The sequence below is a fragment of the Prionailurus bengalensis genome, chromosome E3 (assembly GCF_016509475.1).
Source record: "Prionailurus bengalensis isolate Pbe53 chromosome E3, Fcat_Pben_1.1_paternal_pri, whole genome shotgun sequence".
NCBI lineage: Eukaryota > Metazoa > Chordata > Mammalia > Carnivora > Felidae > Prionailurus > Prionailurus bengalensis.
Window position 1 is genome coordinate 16,921,157 of NC_057357.1, and position 21,692 is coordinate 16,942,848.

At 41.7% G+C, this 21,692-nt stretch overlaps 1 protein-coding gene across 2 annotated transcripts in view; it reads right to left on the bottom strand.

The window, feature by feature from the left end:
- ZNF713 (zinc finger protein 713) overlaps window positions 1–21,692 on the bottom strand; it is a 44,637-nt gene that overhangs the window by 11,709 nt on the left and 11,236 nt on the right. For both annotated transcript variants that reach the window (XM_043559934.1, XM_043559933.1), the window contains exon 2: window positions 19,855–19,943. In XM_043559934.1, coding sequence (XP_043415869.1) covers window positions 19,855–19,941 — 87 coding nt within the window. In that variant the 5' untranslated portion in view covers window positions 19,942–19,943. The remainder of the gene's footprint in view (window positions 1–19,854; window positions 19,944–21,692) is intronic.

Genomic DNA, 21,692 nt, shown 5'->3' on the forward strand with positions numbered 1-21,692 from the left:
CCTCTTCCCTTGCTACCTAACCGTCTCCCACCCCCACCAAATACCACCCATTTCATGGGTATAATAACTCCTCAACCCATCAGAATGAGTGTAGTGTTACAAGTAAGTCCTTTCCCCCATAAGGTAATAGTCGATATTTAAATACAGTTCTGGCATTTTACTTATATTAATTTTCATGCTTTGATAACATATCCTTCTAAAATATATTTCAATTAAGTGACATAGACAATTTAGAGATGAGTCACCAAAGCTGGAAGAAATTAAATAATTTATCCAAGGACATACAGCTAGTAAATAGCAGGAACTGGATTTTATCTTCAATCTTATTCTAAGAGTATGTTCTTTTCATCATACCACAAAGATGTGTTTTCTGCTTCTACAAACATCTTCCCTCTTGTGACTTTTATTTCTAATTTCCATTCTACTTTCCCCATGCTTCTTGCATGCAGTACCAGGGTGAGGAAAACTATTAATTTATTATAGTCTACATTTTTTAATACCTGCATTTGTAGTTCTTTTTTGGGTGTTTTATTTAGTACTTTTTATTTCCTTCTATACCTTCTAATGATTTTGCACTTGGTTACCTGTTTCTTCTATTTTATTCTTTTTAAAAAATATCCTTATTTGAATTCTATTTTTAGGTAGGTAACGTATTAATATTAATATAGTTCATAAACAAAAACATATAAAAAGGTAGTAAAAAAAAATCTCTCTCCCAGGCTTCTTTCCTCTCTATCTAGCTCTTGCTCCCAATAGATAATCACTATTTATAATTTTTTAGTGTATTTCCCCAAAATTCTTTATGCAAATATGAATATGGATTTTTATTTTCTCCCACTTTTTTTTACCTCAAATGTAACATATTGTATAGATTGTTTTTTTTTTCATTTTATTTAAAGTTTATTTATTTAATTTGAGAGAGACAGAGTGAGAGCGAGACCAGGTGCATAAGCAGGGCAGGAGCAAAGAGAGAGGGAGAGACAGAATCCCAAGCAGGCTCCATGCTTTCAGCGCAGAGCCCTACTTGCAGCTCAAACTCACAAACTGTGAGATCATGACCTGAACTGAGATCAAGAGTTGGATGCTTAACTGACTGAACCACCCAGGGGTCCCTCATTATAGTTTTTAAACTTAAAAAATTTTGACATAATTTCAGACTTAAAGAAAAGCTGCAATAATAAAAAAAATTCCTCCCTCTCCTCTACCTTTTTCTTTCTATAATTTTTCTGGACCGTTTAAGAGTAAGTTGCAGACATGATGCCCCTTTACCTCTAAAAAATTCAGTGTTTACTCTCTAAACAAGGGATTCTCTTATGTAACAATAGCACAATGATCAAAATCAGGAAATTAGCACTGACACAATACTGTGTCTAAATTATATACTAATTCAGATTTCATGAAATGTCCTAATAATGTCCTTTATAACAAAAGAAATTTCAAGACCATGTACTACATTTGTCTTCTATCTTTTGTCTCTTTTACTCTGCAGCAGTTACTGAGCCTTTCTTTAAATTTCATAACATAGATATTTGGAAAAGTATAAGCTAGTTATTTTGAGAATAAAACTCTGGTCTTGTCTAATGTCTCCTCACTTTTGGCAGAGGTAGTACGGAAGGGATACCGAATTCTCGGTGAATCCTATCAGAAGGTACACATTATTGACTCGTTCCATTACCAGCAATTTTGATAATTTGGTTAAGGTGGTTATCTACCAGCAATTTATACTAGAAAATTACTATTTCATCCTGAAATTTTTAAGTATCTTGTGGGGGAGATAATTTGAGACTATGTAAATATCTTGTTCCTTAAACTTTCATCCACTAGTTTTGGCACTGATACTTCTTGCCTGAATGAATTACATTTATGATGTTGCTTACTTTTCTAATCCCATCATTCTTTGTATAAGTTGGCTTTCTACTGTGATGAAGAGGTTTCTCTTCTCATTCATTAATTTGTATCAGGTGGGTTTATTTATTTATTTTATTCAGTAAGTTATAATCATTTACTATCACTATTTATTTTAATGCTCAGATTGTCTTAAATTTAGTTGGGAGGAGCCCTTCAAACTGGCTCTGTGTCCTTCAACATTTCCCTATCATTCTCTGAGCACTTTACTTTTTGGGGACAGAAAAATGTTCTTTCAAGGTACATTTTGTGCTTTTGTCCCAAGGATGGAATTAACAATTTCTTCAAGGATCCATGGTTCCTTCTAGTGGTCAAACACTGAGTGGCTCTGCTTCTAACCAAAGGATCTGTAGGGCTGCCATGTATCATGTTCTGTTCTATTGGTCAAATACGGAGTGTTATGTCTACTTTCTCTTAATGGAGAATGGCATTTAAAAACCAAGATGTGGACCCTAGGTGTGTTCAATGCTACTGGAATGTTACTGGTTTTAGGCCCTCTAAGTGGTTGTACCTGGGAAATAGAGGTATGTATATAATGATGTATGTATACATGAACACAAATACAATTCCATAACCATTTCTATACTTAGCTGTATATATTATGAGATTACACTGATACCTCTAATTCCAATCCAACATGGCAGAGTTTATTTATCATCTTTTCATGCTAACTCATGCCTCTGCACAAAAGAAACCTACAACTTAGAGCTCTGTATTTGCAGTTGCTTTTGCTTTTAGTCTCTGAGTAGAGTCCAACAATTTAGGTTTAAAGGTTAACTCCTTTTCCTGCCTGATTCCTTAAGTGTGGTTACGTCAGTAATTTGAAATACAGTTTAGTTCATTTGTTTCTGCTTGTATTCGATTGTAGGCCCTCCCTGCAAACTCTCTCCCTCTCCCTGCCATTCCCTCTTTCTTTTTCATCCATTTTCATTCAAGCGCTATTGGCAACCAATCTCAGACTACATTTCGACCTGGTGTTCCTTTTTTCTCAAATGAGCAAATATACATATATGTATGTTTTTATTTCCTCTTCTTTCTTACACAAAAAATAGTGCACTATAGATACTCTTGTATTTTGATTTTTTCACTGAACAGTTTATCCTGGAAATTCCTCCACATCAGTTCATGGTTATCTATCTCATTCTTTTTCATGGCTACATGGATCTCTCTTGTGTGAATGTTGCACAATTTATTTAACTAGTGTATTAAAAACACTTTAGTTATTTTCTACTCTTGCTATTATAAATAATGCTGCAATGAATTATCTTGTATGTATATTATTTTGCAACTGTGAACAAGTCTGTCTGAAGAATCAATTTCTCAAAATAGGATATCTAGTAAAAGAATACATGAATCTGTAATTCTGGTATATATTGTCAAACTGATCTTTTATAAGGGTTCTATCAATTTACATGCTATAACAATCTATTGTTGCATAACAAACTACTCCAAAGTTTAGTAGCTCAAAAGAACAATCATTTATTTTGTTTACAAAATCTGAAACATGGGCAAGACTCAACGAGATTAGCTCATCTTTGTCCCATTTGGTTTCAGCTGGGATGGCTCAACTTTGGGCTGTAGGAATCACTTGTAAGATGGCTTGCTCATATGGCTGACAAGTTGGCTGTCAGATGGTGCTCAGACAGGGGTCTCAGTTTCTCTCTGCATGGGTCTCTCAACAGGGTGCTTCTGACTTCTTCATGGGATAGTAGTTGGATCCTGAGTGTAAAATTCCCAAAAGGACCACCTTTTATGACCAAGCTTCAGCAGTCACATTGTTCACTTCCACTATAGTCACAAGCCTATGAAACTGCCCAGATCCAAGGGGAAGATACAGACCCTTACCTCTTAATGGAAAGTTTTTCTTTCTTTCTTTCTTTCTTTCTTTCTTTCTTTCTTTCTTTCTTTCTTTTGTTCTCTTTCTTTCTTCTTTCTTTCTTTCTTTCTTTCTTTCTTTCTTTCTTTCTTTCTTTCTTTCTTTCCTTTCATTCTTTTCTTCCTTCCTTCCTTTCTTCCTCTTTCTTTCTTTTTTATTTTATTTTTTAATTTTTTTGGAGAGGGAGAGAGAGAGAGGCAGAGGGAGGGGAGAGAAAGAATCTAAAGCAGGCTCCACACTCCGTACAGAGCCCTATGTGGGGCTCAGTCTCACAGCTGTGAGATCATGACCCGAGCTGAAATCAAGAATTGGATGCTTAACTAAGCCACCCAAGCTCAGATGGAAAGAGTTTTCAAGTCACATTATAAGAGGAGTCTGTGGGATGGGAGAGATGCCATTTGTGGAAATACTCTCTGCCACAGTATATCTTCTAGAATATAAAAATTCACATTCCTCCCACATGCAAAATATACCCATCTTCTTCCCCTAAGCCCCCAAGTTTCATTCCATTATGGCATCAGTTTGAAGTCCAGGATCTTGTCATCTAAATTAGGTCCACATACAGATAAGGATCTTAGAGTGTAGTTCCTCATGTTTGGTTCCTTGAATGATTTCTGTCTATACTATGACCTGTGAACTAAAGAAGTAGTTATTTGGTCCCATCCTGAACTCCTCCCCCCACCCCCAATTTACAGTGGTAGGAAAGGCACAGAAATAATCACTGGAGGTATCCCCATTCAAGTAAATAGCCGTTCATTGTAGTTCTAAAATGTAGCTGAACTGTGCACATGTTGAGAGGTGTGAATGGGAAAGTTTCATTTTCAAATCCAGTAACTCTCGGTTTCTTTATATTTAACGGACCTTTTTTTAGCCTATATTTTTCCTTTTACATTTTACTTTAGGTAGCCAGAAGCTAAAGCAATCAGGGATTTCAATTTTCTACGTGAAAATCTCCTTAGATAGATCATTGGGTTCATTAAGTATATTTCCTATTTTCCTTATTATGAAGGTGACAACATTGCCCATGATTTCTTCTTTGAGGATGTTGTTTCCTCTTCAGGTGGGCTTCTCCAAGGACTGTCTGGTGCTCTTAATGGCAAGGTAGCTGGATTTAGAGCAAGCATCCCAAGAGAATGAGGTGGAAGACTTATTGCTTTTTGACTTGCCTTTGAAGTCACAAAGCTTTACTTCCACTGGTCACAGACCTGCCCAGAGTCATTGGAGGGAATACACACCTCAATGTCTCTTGATGCAATGAGTATCAAAGTCACACTGTAAAGGAAGTGTTTCTGATGGGAGATGTTTTGGCCACTTTTCTGAAAAGGCAAGTTGCCACACACTTATACCAGCAATGTAAGAGAGTGCCTGTTTCCCCAAAGCTTTGCCAAGAGATTATGTGACCAGCTTGTGGAAATATCAAACTCATGGCACATATGAAGCTTGGTGATAAAATATCAAGCTTCTCTAGTTTTATTATTTTAAGCTTCTCTAGTTTTAATTTAAACTTTCTCTTGTTACGAGTATATTTGACATTTTCTTTAGGATCTACCTGAATTTTCTTTCCTGTGAATTGTCTTTTTATGTTATTTGTACATTTTTTATTGGATTCATAATCTCTTATTGATTTAGAGAAGTGTTTTATATATTTCAAAAATTAGCCCACTGTTAATTTGAGTGGCAAAATGTTTTTCATCATTTGACAATGTCTTTTTACTTTGCTTATAGTTTTCTTATCATACAGACTTTTTGGGTATTTTTAAGGAGTTGAGTCCATCAATCTTTTCTTTTATGGTTTCTGGATTCCCAGTAATTATAAAACCTTTTCTCAGTGAAGGAATTCTTCCATTTTTTAAATTGATGTATAATTGAGATACATTATGTCAGTTTCAGGTATACAACATAATGATTTGACATTTGTATACATTGCAAAATGATCACCACATTAAGTCTATTTATCATCTGTCACCATACAAAGTTACCACACTTTTTTTTTCTTGTGATGAGTTTTGCTTTCTTAGCAACTTTCAAATTTGTAATATAATATTATTGACTAAAATCCCCCCACTGTACGTTACATCCCCATGACTTATTTTGTAATTCAAAGCTTATATTTCTTTATCTCCTTCACTCTTTTTGCCCACCTCCCAACTCCCCTCCCCTCTGGCAACCACCAATCTGTTCTCTGTATCTATGAGTTTTGGGGGTTTTTTTTGCTTGTTCATTTGTTTTGTTTTTTAGATTCCAGATGTAAGTGAAGTCATGTAATATTTATCTTTCTTGGACTCATTTCATTTAGCATAATACTCCTGAAGTCCATCTATGTTGTCACAAATGGCAAGACTGCATTTTTTTTATGGCTGACTAGTATTCCCTTGTGCACACACTACATACATACATACATGTACACACACACGACATCTTTTTAAAAATGTTTATTAATTTTTGAGAGACAGGGAGACACAGAGTGCAAGCAGGGGAGAGGCAGAGAGAGAGGGAGACACAGAACCTGAAGCAGGCTCCAGGCTCTGAGCTGTCAGCACAGAGCCTGATGCAGGGGTCCAACCCATGAACTGTGAGATCATGACCTGAGCCAGAGTCTAACGCTCAACTGACTGAGCCACCCAGGAGCCCCCTACATCTTCTTTATCCATTGATGGGACATTTAGGTTGATTCCATATCTTGGTTATTACAAACAATGCTGCAAAGAACATAGGGGTGCATATATCTTTTTGACTTTGTGTTTTTGTTTTCTTCATATAGATACCCAGAGGTGGAACTGCTGGGTTGTATGGTAGCTCTATTTTTAATTTTTTTAAGAGTTTATTTATTTATTTTGAGAGAGAGAGAGAGAGAGAGAGAGAGAGAGAGAGAGAGATGGAGGAAAGGACAGAGGGAGGGAGAGATCACATGCATGAACCAGGGAGGGGTAGAGAGAGAGGGAGAGAGAATCCCAAGCAGCCTCTGTGCTGTTAGCATATAGCTCGATGTGGGGCTTGATCTCATGAACTGCAAGATCATGACCTGAGCTGAAATCAAGAATTGGACACTTAACTGCCTGAGCCATCCAGGTGCTCCTATTTTTAATTTTTGAGGAACTTCCATACTGTTTTCCACAGTAGCTGCACTAATTTCAATTCCCACCAACAGTGCACAAGGGTTCCCTTTTCTCCACAGCCTTCCCAACACTTGTTAGTTTTTGTCTTTCTGATAATAGTCAATCTGACAGGTGTGAGGTGATATCTCATTGTGATTTTGGTTTGCATTTCCTTGATAATTAGTGATGTCGAGCATCTTTTCATGTGCCTATTGCCTTTCTGTATGTCTTCTTTGGAAAAATGTCTATTCAGATCATCTGTCCATTTTTAAAATCAGGTTGCTTGTTTTTATGTTACTGAGCTGTATGAGTTCTTTATATGTTCTGGATATTAACCCATTATCTGATATGTTATTTGCAAATATCTTCTCCCATTCAGTAGGTTCCTTCTTATTTTGTTTTATTTTATTTTAAAAAAATATTTATTTATTTTTGAGAAGAGAAAGCAAGTGGGGAGGTTCAGAGAGACAGGGGGACAGAGGATCTGAAACGGTCTCTGCTCTGACAGCAGGGAGCCAGATGGGGACTTGAACTCACCCGTGAGATCAAGACCTGAGCTAAGGTCAGATGCTCAACTGGCCAAGCCACCCAAGTGCCTTAATATGTACCTTTTTAATTTTGTTGATGGTTTCTTTCACTGTGCAGAATCCTTTTAGTTTGATGTAGTCCCATTTGTTTATTTTTGCTTTTGTAGCCATTGTTTCTGGAGTCAGATCCCAAAAAATATCACTAAGACCAATGTCAAGGAGCTTACCATCTTTTTTTTCTTCTAGCTATTTTGTGGTGTCTGCTGTTACAACTTCCATTTTTTCTTGTAATACTTTTAGGCTTAATTTTTCATATTTAAATCTTTGACCCATTTGAAGACTATTCTTTTTGTTCTTCCAAGTTTTAAATTCCAAATAGTTAACATACACTGTAATATTAGTTTCACATGTAGGATTTAGTGATTAATCACTTACATAGAATACTCAGTGCTCATCACAAGTGCCCTCTTTAACACCCATCACCCTTCATCACCCATCACTCGTCATCCTCCCACCTACCTCCCCTCCAGCAACTCTCAGTTTGTTCTCTATAGTTAAGACTCTGTTTTATGGTTTGTCTCTCTCTTCCCACCTGCCCCTCCCATGTTCACCTGTTTTGTTTGCAGACTATTTTGATGTAAAGTATGAGGTATGGATTCAACTTTACCTTTTTCTAGATGGCTCTCCAGAAATGCCAACATCAATTATTGAATAAACTATCTTTTCATCACTGGTTTGAGATAACAATCTTCATCATATGAAAATTTCTATTTTTCTTTCTTTCTTTTTTAAAGTTTACTTAATTATTTTGACAGAGAGAGAGAGAGAGAGAGAGAGAGAGAGAGAGACAGAATCCCAAGCAGGCGCCACATTGTCAGAGCAGAGTCTGACACAGGGTTCTAACTCATGAACTGTGAGATCATGACCTGAGCTGAAACCAAGAGTTGGACACTTAACTGACTAAGCCACCCAGGCGCCCCACAAATTTCTATTTTTCAAAAAATATTCAGTGCTTCCTTATGTGACAATCATGGTGCTTGAGTGTCACAGATCCTGGGTCTAGAGTTCTCTCTTGTTCAGTAAGAGAGCAGGTCGCAGAATTAAAACGCGACAGAGGCTAATGTTCTGAGGAGACAAGAGCCCCGAGTAAGGGTCCTTGCTCTGTTTTTATTAAAATCAGAAGTCTTATTGTTGGAGAAATGAATAAAGTGCTGCACTAAAGATGGCCGACGGGACTAAAACAAGCTCTGGTCTCTAGCTTAGAGACCCCTCTTCCGGGTTCTTCTTGCCCTGTTTGCTGTGAGCATGAAAACCCCCACAGATATGGAAGCTGACAACTATAAATTACCCTTCCCACTTGCATTCAGGCTCAGATCTTTGGAGAAAGTCTCCTCTGAGCCCGCTGGTGTTAAATAAATCTCTGAACCACCAAGATCTCCAAGTGCCACTTGTTTTTTCTGCCAGTGTTCCAGCTTGGTTCTGTAACATATTTGGTTGCCTGACCAGGAAACCCAACCGTGCTGTCCCATTGTTGCCACCGGTTTGGAAGAACGGTAAGGCGGTGACAGAGCGAGGAATCGCAAAGAAGGCGTGCCCTGCCTGAATTTTGGCAGTCTCCTATTTGGTCGCCTCAGGCTGGCCCCGCTCCGTCATTCCCACCGGACTCAAAGAGGCTGGTAGGTGAGGACCTGGACCCGACGTCGGAACCAGTAAGGCCGGGGCCCCAAAGTAGTCAGGCCCATCCAAAAGGGTGGATGGGGGACCTGATCACTCCCCAGAGACTTTAGCACTCTCACGGGTAGAAAATTTTGCAGGAGGGAATGTAATAGCCTCTGGTGTGTGTGTGTGTGTGTGTGTGTGTGTGTGTGAATGTGCAGCTCGGCCAGGCTTGCCAGTCGAGTTTGAGTTTGTAGCTCCATGAACAGGCACCCTTAAGGTCCCCAAAAGTCTACGGAGTCTGAGTGGGCTCTCCTGTATCGTGGTGAAAGCATACAGTCCAGGGCGGCATCAGAATAGACTCCAATTGCAAGTCACAAAGCTGAGTCCACTACAGCCAAGCCTCACCTAAAGTTTCCCTTGGGAACGTGACCAGTGGAGTATCTGATTGGTCGTCTCATCTGAGGGGATACCCTCCCTTTGTCTGTCTCTGCAACACCAAACACGAGAAAGGAATTAATAATGGGGTCAAAATAGAGTAAGCCTATGATTTTAGAGGTCATGCTCAAAAATTTTAAAAAGGGATTTTCAGGTGATTATGGGGTCAAAATGACACCTGGGAAGTTAAGAACCTTTTGTGAACTAGAATGGCCCATATTCAATGTAGGATGGCCCCTGGAAGGGATATTAGATGCTCAAATAGTGCAGCAGGTTTGGCTGATAGTCACTGGGAACCCAGGTCACCCTGATCAGTTTCCATACATCAACTCCTGGCTTGAAATTGCTTGAAATCCTCTGCCTTGGGTGCAATTCATCCATAGCAAGCAGAGCCAGGCAAAGGTTTGAGCTGTTTTATCCAAAGACTCACCCAGGGAGCCAAAGAAGCAATCCACCACTCCTTTAGTGTTTGCAGGAGACCCAGAGGAAGATCCCATCTTTCCACCACCTTATGACTCACTGGGCTCCCTCCCCCCTTCCCCTGAGCTTGAAACTCCCTGCCCCCCTTCTGTCTTTCCTCCTCCACTGCTGCTGCCACCCATCCCTCCTCCCCTCCCAGACCCAGAGAACCCTCCCTACAAGGGCCAGCAGCCAGACTGCACCCCAGACCCAGACCTAACACTCTCCAAATGCCTGTAAGGGAGACGAAAGAGCCTGAAAGACAGAATGAGGACAGAATAGTCCAGCCCAGCTGTTCCATGATGTATTATTATCAACCTTTCTCTACAACCAACCTCCTCAATTGGAAACATAACACTCCATCATACTCTGAAAAGCCACAAGCAATGGTCGACTTGATGGAGTCCCTCTTCCAGACCCACTAACCGACTTGGGAAGATTGTCACAGTTACTCTGTACTCTGTTTAATACAGAAGAAAGAAGAAGAATGAGAGAAACATGACAGTACCTAGAAGATCACGCACCTCTGGGGATCAATGACCCTGCTGTCTGGGCTCAAGCTGCTGCCCCTGATTCAATGCCCAACATGGGATTTCACCACAGAAGGAGGACAAGCCCACATATGACAATACCAGGAAGCCCTCCTTCGGGGAATCTGAACTGGAGCCAAAAATCCCATGAACATGACTAAAATATTGTCAGTCACACAGCAGCCTGGGGAGTCTCCCAGACACTACTATGAAAGACTATGTGAGGCGTACCGTGTATACACTCCGTTTGACTCCCAGGCACCAGAAAGTCATCAAATGGTAAATATCTCTTTTGTGGCACAGGCTTCCCCAGATATCAGAAGAATACTCCAGAAGTTGGAGGGCTTTGCTGGGGTGAATATCACTCAGCTGATAGAGGTCACCAATAAAGTTTTCAGGAACAGAGAAGTTGCAGCCGAAAGAGAAGTGGATAGAAGACTAAAAAGAAGGCCACCTTTCTTGCAGCAGCACTGAAAGAAATAGACACTGCAAAGATGGGAAGACCCCAACCACCAAAAAGGGGGGAGCCCAGAGCCCCCTTAGCAAAGGACCAACGTGCATACTGCAAAGAGAAGGGACACTGGTAGAATGAATGTCCGAATTGGAAGGGGCCCTCAAAACCCAGCTGATACTGGGAGGAACCTCGAGGCGAGGACCTCATTGGTCTGGCCAGGATAGAATCAGACTGAGGGGGACAAGTCTGTTTCTCTTTTGGCCCCATGAGCCCACGGTTGAAATGAAAGTAGGCAGCTGAACAATAACTTTCATGGTTGAGACTGGGACTAAACACTTGGTTGTTACTTCCCCGGTAGCCCCTTTCAGCCAAAAGACAGCAACCATACTTGGAGCTACTGGGACATGGGCGATACAAGAGCTCTTCTGTCAAGCTCAACAATGTGAACTTGGGGGTCACAAGGTCTGGCATGAGTTCCTCTACTTACCTGACTGCCTGATTCCTCTCCTGGGCCAAGATCTGCTCTCCAAACTTGGGGCCAGATAACTTTTGAACCCACTGGACACACTAGCCTCCAATTAAACCCAAGGCAGAAGGAAACCCTGGTCTTGGTGATTACCCTGCCAAGGGAAGAAGAATGGAGACTATTCTGTGCCCAGGCCCTACCCTGTAACCCCTCAGAATTCAGGCTTACATTCCCCTCTGTATGGGCTGAAGAGAATGCACTTGGACTAGCTTGGAGTCAGGCCCCCATCATTGTTGACCTGATCCCTGGAGCCCAACCTCAGAGACAAAGGCAGAACCCCTTCCACTCGAGGCTAGAATGGGTACACAAGAGCACCTGACCAAGCTCAGAGAGGAAGGTATTCCAATTGAGTGCCAATCAGCTTGGAATACCCCGCTCTTGCCAGTCAAGAAGCCAGGAGGAGGATACAGACCAGTACAGGATTTGAGGGCCATTAACAAAGTGACTGTTTCCTTACACCCAGTGGTTCTGAACCCATGTACTCTCCTCAGCCAAATTCCAGGGTCAGCCAGATGGTTTACATGCCTCAACCTAAAGGATGCTTTCTTCTGCCTCTGTCTGGCTCCTCAAAGTCAACCACTGTTTGCCTTTGAATGGACTGAGCCCGTTACAGGGTGCCAGATGCAGCTGACCTGGATATGACTTCCCCAAGGCTTCAAGAACTCACCCACTTTTTTGGGGGAAGCATTAGCTGCAGACCTCACCAGCTTTCCAAGGGAAACCAGAGGGTGTGTCCTCCTCCAATATGTAGGTGACCTCCTCCTTGCCAGCGACACCCAAGAAGGCTGTATGAAAGGTACCAAGGCCCTCCTGCAGCTCCTATCCTACTTGGGGTACCGGGCCTCTTGTAAAAAGGCACAGATTTGCCAGCAGCAGGTCCAATACTTAGGCTTCTTCCTCACAAAAGGAAAAAGAAAACTAGGACTGGAAAGGAAGAAGGTTATCACCACACTGCCACAGCCCCAAACAAAATGAGGCTTGTGTGAATTTTTAGGGGCTGCAGGGTTCTGTCGCATTTGGATCCCTGGATTCTCAACCATAGCGAGGCCCCTCTATGACCTGTTGGGAGGGCCAGACTGGGAGCCCCTCACATGAACTGACGAGGCAAGGGCCGCTTTCACAGAAATAAAGTTGGCTCTGGGACGAGCCCCAGCCCTGGGCTTGCCCGACACAGAAAAGCCCTTTAACCTCTTTGTACATGAAAAGGACAAAATAGCCCTTGGAGTGCTCACTCAGAGCATGGGGCCTTGGCAATGGCCAGTGGCCTAACTGTCAAACAAAACCTGATCCTGTGGCTGCAGGATGGCCACTGTGCCTCAGAGCGCTGGCAGCCACAGTCCTGCTCATCAAGGAGGCAGACAAACTCACACTGGGACACACACTTAATGTTAAGGTCCCACACTCGGTCATGTCCCTCATGAGTACCCAAGGATATCATTTCCTCTCCACTTCTCAGCTGACATAATACCAAGGCCTTCTCTATGAAAACCCAAGGGTCACTCTCGAAACAGTAAGAACACTAAACATGGCCACCTTCTTTCCCACGGAAGAGGGAGAACACGACCATGACTGTTCCGAAGTAGTGGATGAAGTCTACGCCAGCCGCCTGGACCTCCAAGACCAGGCTATAACAAACCCAGAGATCATCCTGTTCAGCAATGGGAGCAGCTATTTACAAGAGGACAGCCAAAGAGCAGGATATGAAGTAACCACAACCAGCGAAGTTCTGGATGCCGAGGCTTTGCCGGAAAGATGGTCGGCACAATGAGCTGAACTGTAAGCCTTAAACCCCAGCCCTCATCCTTAGCAAAGGTAAATGAGTTAACATCTACACAGTATGCCTTTGCTACTGTGCATGTACACGGGGCCATCTATAAAGAAAAAAGACTTCCTTACTGCAGGGAAAGCTGCAGGGAAAACTATCAAAAACAAGGAAGAAATACTAAAGCTTCTTGAGGCTGTTTGGCTCCCAGACAAGGTAGCTATCCTACACTGTAAGGGACACCAGAAAGGAGATGACCCCATATCTCAAGGAAATTGCCTGGCTGACAAAACAGCCAGAGCAGCCGCCTGTGGTGATCTAGGTGAAGCTCCTCCCTACACTATCACTCTTGCACCCCAGAGGGAAGCCTCCCCACCCCTGTACATAAATGAGGAAAGAAGTTGGGCCTCGACAGAAGGGGGCACATTAAGCAAAGAGGGATGGTGGGTCATGCCAAATGGGCACATCTTTGTCCCGTTGTCTATGGGAAAACACCTAGTGAAGGAATATCACCAACTCACGCACCTAGGGAAAACTGCACCAGAGGCCCTCCTCAAAAAGAACTACTGTATCAGCCAGCTGCTGGCATTATGTTGAGCTGTCAGTGAACGATGTGTAACGTGTGCCAAAAACAATGCTTGGTCTGCCCCATGGCCCCCACCTGGCACACAAAGGAGGGAGGCCACCCCTTTCGAAGATTTAGAGGTGGACTTTACCGACATACAACCAAATAAAGGATTCAGGTACCTTTTTGTAATCATCTGCACATATTCGGGATGGGTCGAAGCATTCCTGATCAGAATAGAATGAAGTCGCGAGGTGGCCAAAGCTCTTCTATGGGAGATTGTGCCTCGGTTTGGTCTACCCTTAACCATACACAGTGATAATGGACCTGCGTTTGTGGCAGACATTATACAAACCCTGACAAAGTCCCTTAACATTACCTGGAAACTGCACACTGCTTACCAACCCCAGAGCTCAGGGAAAGTAGAGCAGATGAATTGAACCCTCAAGGAAACCCTGGCTAAGTTTCACCAAGAGACTAATTGCCCAGGGCCAGATTTACTACCGCTGGCCCTCTTGCATGCCCGATGCATGCCTGGGGCACTAGGATTCTCCCCTTTTGAGTTATTATATTGGTGACTCCCCATGTTTAGGAAAACTCTCAGGAGACCTACACCAGATTGGAGACAAGGGAATAAGAGAACAGCTCCAGACCTTGGGGGTAGTCCTAAACAAGTTACAGAGATACACCATAGAGAGGGCCCCAATTTCCTTAGGGACTCTCACCCCTTTCTGCCAGGAGACTCTGTATGGGTCAAAGATTGGAGGAGGGAACGTCTTAAACCACGGTGGACTGGGCCTCATACTGTTATTCTAACAACTCCTACAGCCCTTAAAGTTTCAGGTATTACCCCATGGGTCCATCAATACAGAGTTAAGAAGGCCAGCTCAGAAGAACCCACAACTTGGCGAAGTGATCCAGATCCAGTCAACCCGCTTAAACTGACCCTCAAAAGGGACACTGGCCCATGAGACCTCCAGCCCTGCTCCAGCCACACCCTGGCTGTCCTGCGCACAGCAGAAGCTTGAGGAATCAACACATGAACCTAGCCCAGGGGTTTGGATGCAACTCTGCCAGCCCTTGCCCCTTACTGGTGTCATAGCACTAATCTTACATCTTTTAAAAATTATTTTTTTTTTACATTTATTTATTTTTGAGACAGAGCACAAGTGGGGGACAGGCAGAGAGAGAAGGAGACACAGAATCTGAAGCTGGCTCCAGGCTCTGAGCTGCCAGCACAGAGCCCGATGCGGGGCTCGAACTCATGAACTTTGAGATAGTGGCCTGAGCTGAAGTTGGACGGTCAACCGACTGAGCCACCCAGGCGCCACCTAATCTTACTTCTTACTGTTGGGCTGATAGAGACTGCACCAACAAGCTGGACATGAGACAAAAGATGCATGCTGGGTCTCACATACCTCTTCTGGATGGGAGGATTATTAAGTATTGCCTGCATATTATGATAACCTCTCTCACCCTCTCAACTGTTGCTTACCCACTTTGCTCCCAGGATTGTTATGTGACAATAAAGGGGTCAAGGGCATTCAGCGCCTTCACCTCCCTCCACAAAGATTGCTACAAGGGAGAAACATTCTCTGTCAGTCACCCGGTGCCCCAAGGACTAAGTATTGGACCGCAGAGATAACACAAAATGTCAGGAACCCATGTCACAACAAGGGCCTCCAGAGAGGGAAGCTTGCTACCTTACCTTACCTTCCTCAATGAGGGATCTCGGACGGGGGAGGTATGCAAGACACAGCCCTTCAAAAGCTTATAAAGGATACCCAGGATAGGGTAATATAACCCATAAAGGTGACCATTCCCCCAGCAGCCTACCAGGGTTTGAACCTTTCAGCCTTCAATCAGATGTTTACCAATTCCCCACTCCAGTGTTGGACTAACACTACTCTACAAGTCCTCCATAAAATAGGTAATCACACCCAAACCTGCTGGATGTGTTTGCCCCTCAGCAGAAGGGCTTACTTAGCCACTCCTATCCATTTGACTTGTGAAGCTTCTGAAAATCTCAAAACCAACACTTCTGTCTTAATTGGACCCCTGGCCCCTGGGATCCGTCTCACAAATGCTGACAATCTAATCTGTACAGTCCCTGAAGGTATGAATGGTAACTCTCTATACAGAAGAAATATAACCTTAAAGAGGAATACAACCCTATGTTCAACCCCTGGGTTGTTCTATCTATGTTCTAATTCAGCCTACCAATTGCTTAGAGGCCAACTGGACTCAGATATGTTATTCCGTCTTCCTAACCCCAGAGATATCCATATACACTGAAGATCAGTTCCTAACAGCCTTTAGCCCCAAGTCCTGGACTAAACAGGTAATCCTGCTACTCATTCTGATAGGAGCAGGAATTGAGACAGGAATAGGGACTGGAATAGGGGGCACAGGTTCATCCGTAGGACTGTACCATAGACTATCTCAAGAGCTGAATGAAGACATGGAACAGGTGGCAGATTCTCTGGTAACCTTACAAAGCCAAATAAACTCTCTGGCAGCAGTGACCCTCCAAAATAGGAAAGCCCTCAACCTCCTCACTTCAGAAAAAGGAGGGAATTGCATCTTTCTGGGGGAGGAATGTTGCTATTTCATAAATCAGTCAGGAATAGTTACAACTAAGGTTAAGGAGCTCAAGGAAAGAATTCAACATAGACAACAGGAAAATATCAATCAATGGAAAGGATGGGATCTCACGGATTGGGGATCCTGGCTTTCTGCCCTGATGGGGCCTCTCCTCTCCATAATTTTACTTATATCCATTGGCCCCTGTATACTGAATGCCATGATACATTTTATTGAAAACACTGTTGCTTGCCAAACTACTGCCCATATCTTAGCCTTCTGAGAGTACCAACCTGTAAAACTGAAAGGTGATGCCTACTAAAAGTTTTTTTAAAAGGCATCAAAAGGGGGAATGTTGGAGAAGTGGATAAAGTACACCAAAGATGGCTGATTGGACTAAAACAAACTCTGGTCTCTAGCTTAGAGACCCCTCCTCTGGGTTCTTCCTTTGTTTGCTGCAGCATGAAAACCAACTCTCCCTCCCCCAACACACACACAAATATGGAGGCTGATAACTATAAATTACCCTTCCTGCTCGCATTCGGGGCTCAGATCTTTGGAGAAACGGTCTCCTCTAAGCCCGCCGGTGTTAAATAAATCTCCAATCCACCAAGGTCTCCAAGTGTCGCTTGGTTTTTCTGCCAGTGTTCCAGCCTGATTCTGTAACAAACTGAGCCACTCAAGTGCCCCTTCTCCACCTAGTTGTAAGTTATTATTTTCTATCATCTACAATGTGGTAGTAGCTTCCTAAGTGGTTCTCTCCCCCTTCCTTTCTTGCCTGTCAAAAATTCATTTGTTATATAGCACACATCTGGGTGATCTTTAAAGTGGAATTCAGTTAATTATTATGTTACTATCCTGCTTAAATTCCCCCAAGGCTTTCTACCTCATTTAGAATAAAACCCAAACTTTTCTTGCATAAGAAAGTCCTGCATACTTAGGCCATGTATACTTCTCCAAGCTTATCTCAAGTCATTCTCTCCCTCCCTCCACTCCAACAATGGTGGCCTTCTTTTAACTTCTCAAATATACCCATAGCTTTTACACATGATGTTAAATGCTCTTTTTCACTTACTTCTTTTAACACTTGTATAACCTTTACATTTCACCTTAAATTTCACTTCCCCAGAGAGTTTTTTCTTGATTCCCTAACGCACATTCACAGCCTCTTATTCTTATTTTGTATAATAAACACCTCAATTTGCAAGTGAGTGGACGTTTCTGTTAGACTCTAAGCAACTTGGATTTAGGAACATCTATTTTGCTTACTGATGTATATCTGATGCCAAGCACAATTTCTGGTACATAGTAGCTGCTCAAAAAATACTTGATGAATTAACCATCTTTCTTTTTTCTTTTTTAAGTTTATTTGGAGAGAGAGACAGAGACAGAGACAGAGACAGAGAGACAGAAAGCGAGCGCTAACAGGGGAGGGGCAGAGACAGAATCCCAAGCAGGCTGTCCTGACAGCACAGAGCCCAACACAGGGCTCAATCTCATGAATCATGAGATCATGACCTGAGCTGAAATCAGGAGTCTGTAACTTAAGTGACTGAGCCACCCAGGTGCTTCTGAATCATCTTTCTTAACATAATAAGTGGTTCTGGAAAATTAAAACAAACTTCTTTGGCTAGAATGCCAAGAAGCAGATATGTCACCTTAGTTCTTGATGTCTTTCTATTCCTGTCTGTGTGGAGCCTTATAATTAAGAATAAACCTAATAAATCTATTCCCTGCAACCCAAAGATTCCCAAAGCACTAATGTACCAAATAAACGCTCAGCTCCAGCTGCCAGTCTTCTTATTGTCCCTGCTCTTGCACAAGTTTTATTTCCTGTCTGCAGTGCTCCTGTCTACTTTAGTCCCCAAATTCTACCCAATATCAGCACAAATTCAAACTCTATCTTCTTCATGAAGTCTACCCTCATCATTCTGGTCTCAAACAGATTTCTCCCTTCTCTGAGTACCTGGTGTATTTTGTTGCATTCTACACTCATAGGAGCATCCAACATTACACTTTTTTAAGTGCTGTATGGTGTAGACCTGTAAAAATCTCCTCCAATGAATTTATTGGCTACCTACAGATAATGATTATTTATTTCATATAATTTGGGACAAGAGAAGTCCTCCTTTTGAGGGAAACAAAGACAAGAAAAATGTAGTTTAAATTAAATCCCCTTACAGCTTGCAGACCACTGATAGATACCAGAGACCTGTAGTGTATAACATTCCTCAAGGAGTTTGTGGCTGCCTTAATGCATTAATGTTTACATTTCATTACAATCTAAAAGCAACCTTATCTTGACAATAGCTAAGTCTTCAGGGTCCAGTAAGACCCTGCTTTCACCATACAGAAATTCCTTAGAAACTAATTTTTTCTTCATCTAACCCTGCTCCCTCCACAAACTTAAAAGTATATAATCAGTTGCTCCTCCCAATCCCAGTGCAGCTCTTTCTGCCCACGGGTCCTGTCCTCGTGCTTAAATAAAATCACCTTTTTGCACCAAAAAAAAAAAAAAAAAAAAAAAAAGTCTTGAGAATTCTTTCTTAGCCATTTGTTCATGAACCCCACTTCAAATTTCATCACTCCTATCTGAATTAATTGATACTGGTAGCTGCTGTGTTAAGCTAAAAAGCTGTTAAAGTTGAGATCCATAAAAGATATCTTAAACATTTTCATTTGAAATTATAAATGTATATTCATTTGCTCATCTTTTGATGCAAATCTAAGCCTCTTCTATGAGAGTGATTTTAATGATTGAGTGCCCATACCCATAATACATCAGTTTTTGTTTCATTAAAGTGGAACAAGCAAGTGACACTTGGGAATTATACAAGTGTAGAATCCTCTGAGATTTTTATAATTTTACTTCAGTGTTTTACAGTTTTCTCACGCATAATTTGATAGCAATTTAAAAAAAAGTGGCATTTATAAGGTCTTTCCAAAGCATTCAACTAGTTTTCATAGAAACAACTCCTTGTCATAGTTACACCTTATCAGTTTACATAATACTTAAATTATGGAATAGTAACAACAGGCTTAAACAGATTTTGTAAGAGATACAAGAGATTCTTGATAAACACTGTCTTGTGGCAGATGTCCTCAGGTATATTTAATAATGTCATTAGCTCCAAGAAGTCATACTTGGGCATCATTCATTGTTTACAGAGAGAATGACAAGCGTTGTTTAAAGTCTGGTGAGCTGTTTAAGTAAAGGGTGATTAAAAGATAGTCAATGGCTTCTTTTGTTTCCTTTAAAACATCTAGAACAGACATGAGCCCATGATCTTGTAAAAATGCTGGAAGGAGAGAAGAGTTATAAAGGATATATAAGGCAAATGGGAAACATCTTACAGAGATTATCATTTGCCATAAAAGTCTAAAGGGCTCTGGATTCACAACTGAGAACTGAAAAATAAAAGTGCCCACATTCTTAGAACTATAACAGCATTTCCGAGGAGAATAAAAGTGAACTTACCTGAGACCTGACTATCTGTGATTCATCATTCATTTCCTTCTCTTCCATGTTCCCTCTTTGGGAAAGTATAACATTCTGAGAGGGCATAACTAAGAAAAAGAGCAAAGAAGCATCTGGTCAATACGTGATAACACTGAAACTAACTCTTAGAGTTTTTGCTTCGTGTTAGGATGGCAGTTTAGAGAGAAGCCCTCTAAGACATAAGCTCAAAGGCTGGATAACTTAACCATGACATTCTTGTTCTTCCAACATACTGAGGAATTCAGTGTAGGACTTTCTCTTATTGTGGCATATGGGAAGCTCAAGGAAGTTCAGTGATTTTCAGCCCTGGCTACACACTTGGGGGATGTTCTGAAAATGCAAATGCTAAGATTTGGATAAATCCAGTATTATACAAATTGGTCTACGATGACCCTGGGCAACAGCATTTTAAATTCTAAAGTTTCCAGGTGACTTCTAAGTAAGGAGATGAAAACCACTGATATGAGCTGATAGAGAAAACATATGTTGAGAGCCTGATCTTATTTTTTTTTTAATTTTTTTTTCAACGTTTATTTATTTTTGGGACAGAGAGAGACAGAGCATGAACGGGAGAGGGGCAGAGAGAGAGGGAGACACAGAATCGGAAACAGGCTCCAGGCTCTGAGCCATCAGCCCAGAGCCTGACGCGGGGCTCGAACTCACGGACCGCGAGATCATGACCTGGCTGAAGTCGGCCGCTCAACCGACTGCGCCACCCAGGCGCCCCATGAGAGCCTGATCTTATTTTTAAGGGGATACATTCATCCCCAAATTCAAACTCCAGAGATTTTCTCTCCTTTACTCTCTTTAAGCTGATCTTCCTGGGCCATCTTGATCTTGGGGTTGTGAGTTAGAGCCCCATGTTGGGTGAAGAGATTACTTAAAAAGAAAATCTTTAAAGATGATTTTTCTAATACACAAAGGAGATTTCACTCTTCTCATTTTTCAAAATGTTCACCTTCCTGTTTGAGTACGTGGATTCAGTCCTCCACCAGGATTACTACACCTCTTTGCAGTTCTTAAGTTATAATGCCATCAAAGCTTTGCTTTCTTCTAGAAGGACAGTCAGGAGATACACCAGTACTAACAGCTTCAGTGTCCTTGTCAGTCCCTGAAAGCTGATTTTCCAATGCCTTATGGAAAACAATCACTCACTCCCAGGTATTAAAGGTGCTTCATCTCTGATGAGAACCTCAGGAGCCAATGGCTATCCACAAGAATGACTTCTCAGGGCAGCCACTCTCAGAATCTTGCCTTGTTCATGCAAGGTTGACATGTGGGGGTTCCTCAAAGTGGCTATTACTTTTTCCCCCTAAAGGCATCAGTCCTTCATGAACAGACTTCACTATGATACTCAAATCTCCCTTCTGACAGGAATCTTGTGAGATACTATATCAGGTGTAGCACATGTAATGAGATGCACCAGTCTTACAAAAGAAGTCCAGCAGTCTCAGTCACTTAGTGACCTAGAGAGTCTGTAAAGTAACATACAAACTATCTGTTCATACTTCATAGTATGGTGTGGAATTTTTAAAAACAATCAAAAAGCATTTCTAGAATTTCTCAGATTCACACATTACAAAAAGCAGATATATACAGATCCATCAACCAAAAACAAACTTTAGCTTTAGTTCTTACCCATCCTCTTCTCAGAATAGAAAACATGTGGTCCGTGCCTAGTGAAAGATTTTCAGAAGACTTTCACCAACATCAACAACAGAGCAAAATATCTTGATCTGCTGATAAGCATGAAAGAAAACATTCTTTTTTCTGTTCACAACGTTTGGCCTGAAAAATTTCTCTCAAAAGCTAGTGAT